The following is a 13,489-nucleotide window of genomic DNA, read 5'->3' as shown; positions in this document are numbered from 1 at the left end:
AACTGAGTAACTCACCAAAATGGTAGAAGCCATCACCTTAAATACCATCTTTAGCTAAAGACAAAGGAAGATGTTGGCGGTAGTGGTTTGGGTCTTCAAAGGGGAGGAAAGCAATTTACATGGAGATGGAAATGCAAGTGTTTGTTAAACATGTGTTTGCTGGGCCATCTATAGACAATGTGACCTGAGAGACAGAACTTTGGTAAAAATGGGCTTGCTGGTGCCTTTCTGTTTATAACACCTATTTTATATTATGTTGTAGTTATCTTAGCTCCTTCCTAGAACAAGCCTTCTATCTCAAATTCTTTTAGACAGTTTGGGGGAAGGTCAAATGTTTCTTTCAGAGTCTTTTGTCCTTGAAAATAATCAAGCCAAAGAGATACATTTTGGGGTGGCCAATTCTAATCCCCCACACCAATTAGGGGTGAAATGAGGAAAATAAGGGTAATTTTTCATAAAGCTAATTTTACTTTTTAAATTTTAAGATTGTATCCTTCCTACTTTTTTGATTGAAATATGGCCTTTCTTTTCACAAAATGATAGTAGAGTTTCCAGTTTCCTTCTCCTCCATGTCCTCTCTTGGTAAAATTAAATGTTAGCAACTCTAAGTCAATATTCTAAAGTTGTTTTTTAAATTTTACTCCGTGAATTCAACAAGTCTGAGAGCCACTGTCTTAGACGGTTCAATTGAAACCCACTAAACCTATTCAAACCACTGTAGCCAACTCATACCATCAGGGGGCATATGACTCTAACTAAGCTATTCTCAGTCTATCATTATCTGATCACTGCACATTGCTGAGATTCCTTCTATTCCCACAAGGGTACAAACTCTAAACAAATAATCAACTAGTAGACAGGAGTACCATTGGTCCATACTTTTAAATTCACACAGGTATTAGATAACAGAGACCTTATGTCACCTAGAAGCAGAAGCTTAAAAAAATGGAAGGACTTTTATCCATCAACTAGCTGAAGTCCTCGTTATACAAATAAGGAAAATAAGGCCCAAAAGAAGATATGTACTTTGCCCAGGCTCTCACTAAACTAAGACTGGAAACCTGTTGTCTTTATGCCAGACCAAAATTCTCTCCACTTTACCATAGCTACTTTCAAGCTAAAAGATCCCTGCTCTGCTAGCAAAATAACCAACCTTAAGAATTTGGCTTTTATTCCCATATAAGAATTCAAAGTTCAAAAATTAACAGCAGCTCATCAATAATAACCAATTAGAAAACAGAATAAATGATTATATTACAATAGCAACAAAAATATATGGTACCTAAAATAAATTCAACAAAAAATTGGAAGTTTTGTGAAAAAAAATTTTAAAGGGCATAAAATAACAACCTAAAAATGTGGAGAGATATACCATATTCACAGATGGGATATCACAAAGATATCTTTACTACATTAAAATAAAAAATAAACACTTGTCTTAAAAAACAAAGTGAAAAGACAAGTCACAGACTGTGAAAAGACCACTGTACCCCTGGTAACTGAGAAAGGATTAGGAACCAGGATAGCTAAAGAAATCCACAAATCCAGAAGAAAAACTAACAGCCCGAGAGGAAAATGGAGAAAGGACAGGTAAGGAAAGCCAGGTGGTTCACAAACATATGAAAAAATGCTCAACTCATCACTAAATTAGGAAAATGTGGTTAATATAAGTAGTAAATCCTAAAATTAATTTCAAAATGTCCCATTTCAAACCCATCAGATAAGCAAAAAAAAAAAAAAAAACACACTTTTTAATCAAGTAAAGCCAAATGTTGGTAAGAATGTGAAGAAAAGAGAACTCTTTTGTACTCCTGGTGGGATTGGAAATGGTAACACTGTGCTGAAGGTCCATTCGGCAATATCTAGTAAAACTGATAATGTGCTTATCTTACAACTTGGTAATTCAACCCCAGGCGTATGCTCTAGAGACTATGGCACCTGTCCATAAAAACAAGCTGTGGAAAATTGGCAACAACCTGAACATCCGTAAGTAGGAGAATGGATAAATAGATTGTAGTGTATTCATACAATGCTATAAAGCAGTTGAAAATAAATGAACCAGAGCTCCATGTAATAACTTGCATAAATCTCAAAAATAGAATATTAACTGACATAAGCAATTGGAAGAAGAATCCATACAGTTTTATCATATTTATAAAAAGGTTAAAAGCCTGAAGGCAATATCATTATATATATGTACATATACACATGTATGTACGAACATATAAAATATAATATATAACATATGTATATGTGGAATATATGTTTATATAGAAATATTATAACTTTCATAACTAACACCATATTCAGGTTACTGGTTACCTCTGGAGAGAGAAGAATGAGGAATTATATTAGGGACAGATAGAGGGGTCTTAAAATTTGATAAAGCTGCGTAGTGGGTACATCACGGTATGTTCTATTTTTCTCTCTATATTTAAAACAGCTCAAAATGAAATAATTAATTGAATTTTCCATGTACTCACTGGGTTTCTGTTAAAGGGCAAGGAGGATGATATTTGTCTCACGGTGATATGGGAGCTGCCGGATGCTGTGCCTGTCCTACAGGATGGGAATCGTGTTGTGCATCTGAGGATGTCTACTAAAGATAGGAGAATGGCTATTCCTTTCCCAGATGTCGAGTTGATAGTGGAGAAAAACTTTTCTCAACATGTTAAGGTGATTTTATTTCTTGACTTTTTTCCTTTTTATTATGGAAAATTATAAACATATACAAAAGTGGAGAAAATAAGAAGTTCAACAATAAACTATGTACTATCACTCAGCTTCAAAAATTATCTGTGTGATCAAACTTATTCCCCTTTATTCCTCCACTTCCCCACGACCACCAACAATGGATTAGTTTGAAACACATCCCAGACATCGTGTCATTTCATCCCTAAATATTTCAGTATGTAACTCTGAATGATAATGACTCAAAAAAAAAGACACTGATACCATTATTTTCTCAAATATTTTCTAAAATACACTTGTAAGTCCTTAATATCATTACATATTCACTCTGTTCAAAGTTCCCAGATTTCCTCAGAATTTTTTTTTTTACAGTTTTCAACCAGGATCCAGGCAAGGTCCATTTATTGCATTTGATTGATAAGTCTCTTAAATCTCTTTTAATCTATAAATATCTTTCCATCTCTTTTTCCCTCGCAATTTATTTATTGAAGATGGTGGATGGTTGGGTGCCATAGTTTCCCACTTTCTGGATTTTGCTGACTGTACCCTTGTGATGTAATTTAAAAAGTTCTTCTTTACTTTCTTTAATCTGCTGGTTATATCTGGTGGCTTAGTTGCATGCAGCTTTGATTTCTTTTTTATAAGATTCCATTCTACATGGAGGTCACCATAGTATATGGTGTTGTGTACTTCCAACAAGATTCACACAATGACTGGTTGTCTTTTTTTGGACATCATAGCCATTGAGTGGCCTTTGGTTACTGGCTTGTTACACTTAGCGTAATGTCCTCAAGGTTCATTTATGTTGTAGCATACGTCAGGATTTTCTTCTTTTTTAAGGCTGAATAACATTCCATCATATGTATGTACCACATGTTGTTTATCTATTCATCCGTTGATGGACGCTTGGGTTGCTTCTAACTTTTGGCTATTGCAGCTATGATTGTGGTTGTACAGACATTTCATCTGTTGTACAGAGCTTTTGAAAGCTCTATAGTATTTCATTTGTATGGACGTATTGTAGATTATTCAATTAGTCCCCTGTGGGTGGACATTTGGGTAGTTTCCAATCTTTTCCAGTTGTAAATAGTGCTGTAACAAATAGCCTTATGCATATGACAGTTCAAATTTTTGAATCAATCTTTGGGATCGATTCCTAGAAGAGGGATTTCTGAGTCAAAAAGTAAATGCTAATGTAATCTTCCTAGATATTGCCAAATTCTCCTCCGCAGCAGTCATACAACTTTGCATTCCCGCTAGTAACATATGAGACTGCCTACTTCCCCACAGCTTTGCCGACAGTGCATCTTGTCAAAATTTTGGATTTGTTCAAATATGATAGAAGAAAAATTGTAACTTGGTATATTTTATTTTCCATTTCTCTTCTAATGAGTGAGTGGAGAGTCTTTTTATGTACATGGATCATTTGTCTATTATATCTTTCACCCATTTTTCTATCCAAGTTCTTTTTTTTCTAATGTTTTAGAAAGCTCATAATATATTAGGGATATACACACGTATATGTGTATAAATAGTTAGGAATATATATTAGGGATATTAATCCTTTGTGATATAAATTCCGTATATTTATTCCCAGTTTCTTATTTGTGTTTTCATTTTGTGTGGTCATTTTTGCTGTGGCAATGCCAACTTCTGGGAAGCTGGTGTAGATGAGGTTTCCATAGTTTATCAGGGACTATGCTTGGAAATAATCACATGTGTTCTTCAGGCTTCACTCAAAGGTTCTATTACTATTCTGAAGAGTACTTAACAACAGATCTTCAAAGAATTATAAAATCTCTTCTCTTGGATCCGTGGCCTTTGTCCATGGGTGGACTTCTGGGGTCTAAAAAGCCTCTGAAATTATATACAAAACTTCTTTTTTGAGCAGTGCAGGGTCCATAGCTTTTTCTTTTCCAACATTTTATTATGGAAATTTTCAAACATATAGAGCGCTTGACAGTATTATACAGTGAACACCCATATATCCCTCCACTTAAATTTTACTCTTAACATTTTGCAGTATTTGCTTTATCATGTACCTATTCATCTATCCATCTTCTACCCACCCTTCAATTCGTCTTATTTTTTAAATGTATTTCAAATTAAATTGAAGATATCAATACCTATCACCCCTAAACACTTCTGTGTATGCATCTTTAACTAGAGTTCACTGTTTGTTTCTGGTGTTATTTTTTAGTGAAATCTACATGCAATAAAATGCATAAAATTTAAGTGTGCTATTCCATACATTTGGACAGGAACATACACCATCCAAACCCCTAACAAGATTAAGAACATTACCATCACCCCAGAAAGTTCCTCCATGCCCCTGCCTAGTCAATACTTGCCGCTTACCCAAAGGCAACCACTGTTCTAATTTTTTTTTTACCATAGATTTGTTTTTCCCTGTTCTAGAATGTCATGTAAGTGGAATTATATATATATATATACTTAAAGTTTCTTTAATTTAGTATAATGCTTTTAGATTTGTCCATGTCACTGCATATATCAGTGGCTCATTTCTTTATGCCTGAGTAATACTCTACTATGGCTTTTTTTTTTTTTTTTAAGATTCTTAAAGGCATTTGTGACCAAGACAAGGTTAATAACTACTGACTAAAGGACAGAGAAATGAGGAAGATGTCCTCTTATAAAAATTTAGACCAATTGTTTTTTTTTTTAATGAGACTTCGTCAAACTTATTTGCTTACTCTAATCCTGGCTCCAACTATTAATGCTTTTCAGCTCTTACGGGGATAAGTGGTCAGACACTAAAGAATGCAAGAAAACTGCAAGTTATAGAGGGAGCAATTGAAGAAGGCCCTAATTTGTTTACTCCTCTCATTAATGAAACAACCATAATTTAATTTGAGAGAGAATAATATAGCTTGTCTTATAATACAGAGACTTATTGTATTATTTTTCCTGAAATTGAAATAAATGTCACTTTAGCACTGCAATTCAGATTTCATTCATTGCTAGTTTAAATCATAAGTAGGTTTTATTGTTTCCTAAAAGGATTTTTGAAATCAAGATATAGAGTAACTATGTCATGATAACACTATCACAAAAGATAGAAGAATAAAATGTATCTCCTCACAGAGTAATTCTAGCCCACTTCCTCCAACTCTACACGCCATTGGAAACAGTTGTAGGTTCAATCTTATGTTCCTTGTTTTGAGCCAATAAAAACAGAAAGAGGATGAATGCAGAGTGAGTCAGAACTGATGCAGTTGGCAAGTTATCACATGGGTAACGAAAGGTGATTGTTGTGAAAAAATAGAAAAACTGTTGCAATAAATTATTGAATAAATTATTGAAGTACAATGGAAGTGCCTTCTGGGATTTAAATGCAAATGTAAATTATTTCTGACTTTGAACTCTTATTATTTGTATTTATCCTAATTAACAATTATAGCACTTCCTTCTTTCAACATACTTTAAATATTTTTATAGATAGAAAGTTTGTAAAAGTCGCTTAGGAAAAATAATTGGATTGTGCATGGAAATTCTCTTTCCCTAAAACTCTTTCGTTTATGAAGCTCTTTTTATTGAACACCTACTATGTATCATACACTGTTCTTAGCACTGAGAATGCAAAGATGAATGAGGGACAGTACCTGCACTCCTGTACTATAGGAGTACAGCAGAGAACTTGGCAGGTTGGGCTGGGGGGCAGTGGGGTGGTGGAGAAGAGGAGGTTCCTGAAAAAGATAATTGCTGAATTAGGTCTTAAAGAATTTTCAAGAGTCAGCTTGGCCCAGATAAGGAGTTTCTAGGAGGAGATGCGAAGACAAAATGAATCCCAAGAGGAGAAGTTGGGAAAAAATCATGGAGGTGAGAAATTGCATGGTGTGCGAGGGATAAATACAAGTATCTCAGGGTGGCTGAAGGAAGACAGAGAGTGGTAGAAGATGGAGATGGACAGATAGGTAGGGGCTGGATCATGCTCACAGTGTTAAGGAGCTTGAATATCCTATAAGAAATGGAAAACTATTGAAGGGCTTTAAATGAGAAATGACATGATCAGATGTGTGTTGTTGGTAGCATCTTTGATGCTGTATTGATGACAGATTCAAATGGGACAAGACTAAAGGCAAAAGATTCAGGCAATAGGCTACTGTTTTAGTTGAAAGATAAGGCCATGATAGTGGGATGGTAAGGAAGGAGAGGTTTCCAAAAATATTTAGCTGATGAAAATAGCAGAACTTGTGATTGATTAATTAGTGATTGATGTCGTGTAGTTGAGGGACAGGAGGGTACTGAGAGAAGGGAAGGAATCAAGGACAGCTCCAAGACTTCTAACCTAACAAGGGCATGGCGTTTGCAATTCTGATTGAATGATGGATGGGGATGTGATGCTACCCAATGAGATACAGAATAAAGGAACGTGCTTAAAGGAGGTGCTGAGTTAGACGTATTAACTTTGAGATATCTGTAAAATTTCTAAGAAGTAATTAAATAAACCAGCCTGAAGCCAGTGGGAGGGGACTGGACTAGATTATTAGGTCATTAACACTGGGATGAATATTAAAACATAAGGGGATGCGATTACCCAGAAAGTGTTGGAAAAAAGAAAAAGTAAATGGGCCAGAGGTAAACCCCAAGGATATTAATATTAAAAAGTTTGGTAGAGTAAGAGGGTACCAAGTAGGAAACAGAAAAGGAAGAATCGTATAGACACAAACAAAACCAGGAGAGCCTGTTGTCAACGATATCAAGGGAATAAGGAGTTTCAGGAAGGGGAGAGCAATTGAGAGTGACAAGGACAACAGACCTCTAATCTTATTTAGATGTCACTCTTCTATGTTTCTATAAAGTCTTGTGCCTGCCTCCAATATAGCGCTTTCAAATTGTACAGTAGTCAACACTTTATCTTAATACTTTAATGATATTACAAGTTTCTCCAGGTCACAGACTTTCTATTTGACTTTGTATTCCAAGAACCTAACATAGTAGGTGCCCAACAAATACTTGAGGCAAGACAATTGAAAAGTATCAAGTAGTACTGACAATAAAAGTGCTTAGTGATAATCAGGAAAAGTTTTCATAGAGCAGTATGGAGCAGAAGCCAAACAATGAGAAAAAGGAAAGTCGGTAAGGAGAAACAGCTAATGTAGAATATTCAAGAAGTTTGAAGGGAAGAGAAAGATGGGAAGGTAATCTAATGGTTGGTAGCTCTGGGAAGAATAAACCAAGGCTAAGAGGAAAGAGTCAGTAGAGAGGGAGAGTATATTTTTGCTGTTTTAATGAATTCTACAAAGTAAAAATTTTTTAATGCCAAAAAGAAGAAATAGATTTTACTAAATTGCGTACTCTAGGATTTAAAAAATATATAATAAGATGTTTTGTTTTAAAGTTATGGCAGAATAACAAAGTGTACACAGCATTTGTGCTGTGGTTAGATACCATGTTCATGATGGTTGGTGAGTCTGTTTACTTCTTTCTTCAGAAGCCTGCTATCAGTGTACAAGTGAACTGCATTGATTTATTACAAATAGAAGGATATAATTTGATAGCCGCTGGAACCTTAAATGGTGTGATCATCTTATGGAATTTTGTAACATCTACTGTCGAAGAAATGTAAGTTGCGTCTTTTCCTTAAACAATATAAAACTTGCACTGCAGAAGAGCCAAAGCAACATTCAATGCTAAAAAAAAAAAAACAATAAATGAAAATGGTGACAGTTCTCTTCACTTTTCCTGGAGGTTATGTTCACGAGGAGACTGTGTTCTAAGTGTCTAAATCCCAGAATGATATGAATAAGGTAGACCTGCAGTATTTGTATTCCCAAGTGCTTTCAGCTTACTCTTCTCACTCTAGCACACGCTTTCTATATGTCATCTTGTCCAAATTCGTAATCTCAGCAAGTACTTTAAATACATAATAATTTCAAGCACTAATCTCCCTTCAAACACACATATCCAACTGCCTACTGGCAATTACCATCTGGATTGCCATCAAGACCCTTAAAGGTCCACATGCCCCAAACTTCCTCCCAACCTACCACTCCCCAAAACATCTCCTCTTCCTATACGCCCAGTGACACCACCATCTACTCAGTCACCAAAGTCAAGTGGTGAGAGGCATTCTGGATGGGTTTTCCTTTTCATTCACCACCCCAACACATCCAGTTCATTATAGGTCAGTGCTAACAAAGGCATGGCGTATGCAATTCTATATCTCCACCAACTAGATTTGCTCTGTACCATGGCCCAAAACTTTACCCTCCCCCTGCCATCCATTTTTAAATGTTCTTGCCATTAGTTCTAAAGGAAACAATGTAACCTGGTATTATTTGCTATAGATGCATTGTAAATAATAAACTCTCCCCAGTTGTGTAATTGGGCTATAATCAAGGGCCACGTGTAAACACCCTATGTCAAGGGAGTTTATGAAATTTTACTTTGAGGTACAAGATGGCCAAGAACCTTAAAAATGAATGAAAATAAAATCAAGTGTATCTAAGCATTTGGGGGAAGGGAAAAGATACAAGAGAGGTGAGGAGAGAGTTGAAGAGGACAATGGAAAAGAGGAAAATCTGAAAGAAAACTCTCCGTGTCTAGTTACAGTACCTTACATACTATTGGTCTACCTGGACTCCATGCCCCGTTCTAGTCTAACCCTGAGTCTTTACTTTTAACCAACTTTTGAGGGGAAATGTTCCTTTCTTCTTTGGACCCTGGATTTATTCTCCTTTGCACCTTTAGTTGAGGTAGCTGTTTCTGCAAACTCCTCCCTCAGTACCTCAGCCCACCTTCTCCTGGGACCTGCCCCTAGAACTCCTGTCATCCTCTGTTCCTTCTCTTCAACCCTTGCCCTTAGGCTTTTCTCACAGACTGTACACTTGTCATTTGATATCTTTATCAATATGCACTGCAATTTGTACAGTTTCTCACCCTCTTATTAATGCAGTTCTCACACTGTGAGTGTCAGCTGGTGCATGACTCACTACTAAGGGAAAACAGATGGACTAAAAAGGCAAAGACCATAGTCCTGGTGCTATAGCCTAGAGAGGGGGCAGCTCCCCTGAGAATACTCCCAACTTACAGGTGGAGAGCCTCCTTGTTGAGGTGCTAGGCATTCTGCCAAGAGTTGCAGGCAGATCTAACACCCAATGGGAGAAAAATAACTGACTATAGTGGGTCATCCATAGTGTCCCCTTCCTATAAGATTATATAAAAAACAATTGATTTAGAATCACTGGACTATTTTGCAAAACATAATTTAGCACAGAACTGTCTAAGGTAGCTTAGGCTCAGCTTTAAAGGCTCTGAAGGTAAAGATGGTTTCCATATTCATGGTGGAAGCCCTCTCTTCCTCTGCTTCAGACTCTGCCTGAGAGCCCTTCACCAGTCAGGAGAAATAGCCCTTCTCTTCCTGTTCAAAGTCCCATGCTCTTCTGGGCCCAAATTAGAAACTGTTTTTGCTAATTAATAACCCACTTCACAATTCAGCTTATCTGCAGGGCAGAAATATCTAAAAAGATTGAGCTCAACAAGTCACAAGCCCACAGGCTCCTCTTTTGAGCTTGGTTCACGTCCCAGGAGGTTCCTTCATCACACATCAGTCCAAATTAGCAGAGGCGATTTCCACCAACGGAAAGGAAAATTTTGCTACAAGGTCTATTTGCTATAAGGAGTGTTAGGTAGGGCTTTAAGAGCCAAGCATCAAGTGCCAATGCAGGCAGTTGGGGACTATTGCTCTGCTCCCAGGAAACTGGCTAGGAAGGTGTATGGTTCTTAGGAATCTGGGTCAGCAGGAGACTTGAGCAGCAAGAGTAGTGTAATCACTGAATTACCTGCTTGTCTTCTCCACTCAGGTATAAGTTCCTTGAGGACAGTAACTAGAGTTTATTCAAATTTGTTACGCCAATTATTCAAGGAGAATTCTTTAAACTGTGTGAAACTTCCAGGAGTTTATACGAGCCCACTCTCTGACCTGTAGGTAGGAAGACTAGACCAGCAAATTGAATTAAAAGATTTTTAACACTAAATGATCATGCTGTTATATAGAGCCATGTTAAGGAAGATATGTTCAAACTCTATGCCTCTGGGTTTTCTCTTCGTGTTCAACGATATCAACATTTCAGGAGTTGATTAGCTCTGCATGGGATATATGATATAAGTAATGTAAGCTACCTAATTTGTAAATGTTCATCATGTAAATGTATGCTTATTTCCAGGTACAGACCCGAAGATTGTCTCGCTGTGGGTCCTGATTTGGATCCCGAACACTTTAGAATTAATGACATACTGTTCCTCTTTCGTACCCCTGAATGTGCAAGGTAACTCAGTACTTACAGATCGAGAAATACCGTCTGAGACCTATGTGGGTGATGTATAAAGAGTTCTCATCCCAGCATTAAGCAAGGTACAATTGAGAGAAGACATAAGTTGGGCTGATTACTTGGCTTCAGCTCTCTTCCCTGTTACTGTCTTTTGCAGGTGGGTGGTCCCCAGGGATCTAATCTGCTCTTGGGTGATCTAATTCCCTTACCATGTCAGCCTCACAACTCCCTTCACAACAGTAGCAGAGATGGAAGATGCTCGCTTGACCACACTTGTAGCCAACATCTAACTCTATGAGCACTGAGGTGAAGCAAAAGGAAGGACTTGCAGGGCAAATATGAAAGATCACAGGGCAGTAGGTTTCATACGATATTCAGTACAACTGAGCACTCTTCATCCATTTCTGAGAGAGTAGGGGATTGTTTTTTAAATATTTAAGAAAAGGTATTTTTTCTATTTATATTTGCTTGAGAGCTCCGATTCTCAGGCAATTGTCAATGATAAGTACATCCCTGGAGAGACAGCAAAAGTTCCTGTGCTGGTTTTGGGTCACTCAGTGGTGAGCCAAGGTATAACCCCTTTCCTACCCCTTGACTTGAAATTCCCTTAACTGAGAATATTTTGAGGTCTTGTTCTGTATACGCCTGCACCAGCACCCTATGTCACTTTTTAGTCCTTCCAGCAGAGCATCACAGAGACAGGACCAGGCCAGACCTGGAAACTGTAAAGCAGAAGTTAGCCAGGCTTGTCAGGCGCCCACCGCCACCCCCACTCCCCGCCATTTCAGTGTCAGAGCCTCTGGGACTAAATCCAGCCTTAGCAGTGAAACAGGGCAAATCTTTTATTTCCCAGACCCGGGCAGCAATAAATCTTAATTCCTGGGGCTCCCCAACAGTCTCCACCAACACCAGACAGATGAACACATGTTACACAAGATGTAAGGCGTGATTTGTTTTGTGAGTGGCTCAGGATCCACCGACGAGGAAAGAAGTAGTCAACTAAAATTAAAGCAGAGAAGAGCAGCCTTTGAGTGTGATAGAACTTCTTGACTTTTCCTCCCTGGGCTTTCTCCCTCTCCTTGTAGGAGGTCAAGTCAGGATTCCATATGCTCTTCATCCCAATGCGATTCCAGTCGGGGTCCACAGAGCAGCAAGGTAAGCAAGGAACGGGGAAAGCATGCTTCCTGTTACCCAATGTTGGTTCACAAATAGCCGTATGTCCCATTAGAGCCCCTCCTTTGATAGAAGGTGAAGGTGGAAAGATCCTCTGGCCATACGTAAAAACTTTTTTATTTTCTCTAAAAAGCAATGTCTAAACTGTTTTCACCGTTTCTTCCTATTTTCTCGAAGCTTTCATGTCTGCAAATAATCAATACATAATCATGAATAAAACAAATTGCATCTGCTACGTTTACGTTCATAAGATAAAGTAATTTTAGACCATCTTTTTTTGCCAAAAAATATTACACAATTTCACAGGGGGAAGAGACAGCATGTAATTACATCACAACACATAAGTTAATGTGGTGGTTTTCAAACTGTTCTCAGTTCCAATTTTATATATTTTTTTACATATTGCATTTCTAGTTAGGATTTCATTTGAAGGGAAGTTTTCACTGCAAAAATTGTTTTAAAACCACTAGCGTGGGGGAAAGAATGAACTTATAAGGACACAAAAGTCAGACTTCTACTTGACTCCAAGTTCTCCATTTATTATCTGACAATTAGCTTTAGAGATGTCGCTTAATCTCTGAGTTTCTGTTTCTTCATCAGTAAAGAGGGAATAATAAAGCCTAACTTGCATGATTGTTAGTAGAATTAGAGGTATATACACTAAGAACATGGCATGCATTTGGCATTTAATTTCTCTCGTTATTATGCTATATCTGAGCCATTAGGAAAATATTGTGTTACAGATTCTCTATTTATGAACATGCAAATCTCTGCAATACACTTTTTCAAAGAACTAATTCAAAAATAACTTTAAAACTAATGCTTAGAAATGTAAATTTGACTCTCTGAAGAATCTACTCATCCAGCATATCTCATTTTCTTAAAATGTCATAGAAATACTCTCTCTTTTTCTCCCCTAATTTAGGGAAGCAAACAGAGCATCCATGAGAGTGAGGTCAAAGGTCAGTATGGATCACCTCTCTTCCTTATAACCAAACAATCCCTTTGCAACAGGGAGTTCAGGTGATAGAATACTCATAAGGAATAAATCTTCTTTTTGTGACTCAGTGCTGAGGTGCTATAGGACTCGGTAGTCTGAGAGGCAGAATTTCCATGACGATGATGCCTTTTTACTACTAATTCTAGATTTTAAAAATCCAAGATATTACTCAGCTTCTTAGTCTCCAGCCCATTTTCCTAAAACTTAGTCTAGATTCATAAGCTGTTCTGTATGGATAAGACTTATACTGGATGTATATCTGGTTCTAGCTGGTACATACAGTGCAGAAGCTTCTTCAATAGGACCAAAAATAAGCTCTTTAGGATTTTCC

The 13,489-nt window shown here is 37.2% G+C and overlaps 1 protein-coding gene across 1 annotated transcript in view; it reads left to right on the top strand.

The window, feature by feature from the left end:
- WDR64 (WD repeat domain 64) overlaps positions 1-13,489 on the top strand; it is a 132,546-nt gene that overhangs the window by 93,386 nt on the left and 25,671 nt on the right. The window contains exons 15-19 of the mRNA XM_058533548.1: positions 2,500-2,676; positions 8,147-8,277; positions 10,881-10,982; positions 12,071-12,140; positions 13,084-13,120. Coding sequence (XP_058389531.1) covers positions 2,500-2,676; positions 8,147-8,277; positions 10,881-10,982; positions 12,071-12,140; positions 13,084-13,120 — 517 coding nt within the window. The remainder of the gene's footprint in view (positions 1-2,499; positions 2,677-8,146; positions 8,278-10,880; positions 10,983-12,070; positions 12,141-13,083; positions 13,121-13,489) is intronic.

This window comes from Diceros bicornis, chromosome 38, assembly GCF_020826845.1.
Source record: "Diceros bicornis minor isolate mBicDic1 chromosome 38, mDicBic1.mat.cur, whole genome shotgun sequence".
Classification (NCBI taxonomy): domain Eukaryota; kingdom Metazoa; phylum Chordata; class Mammalia; order Perissodactyla; family Rhinocerotidae; genus Diceros; species Diceros bicornis.
The sequence above is the reverse complement of the archived record's forward strand: the minus strand, read 5'-3'. Positions and strand labels throughout refer to the sequence as shown.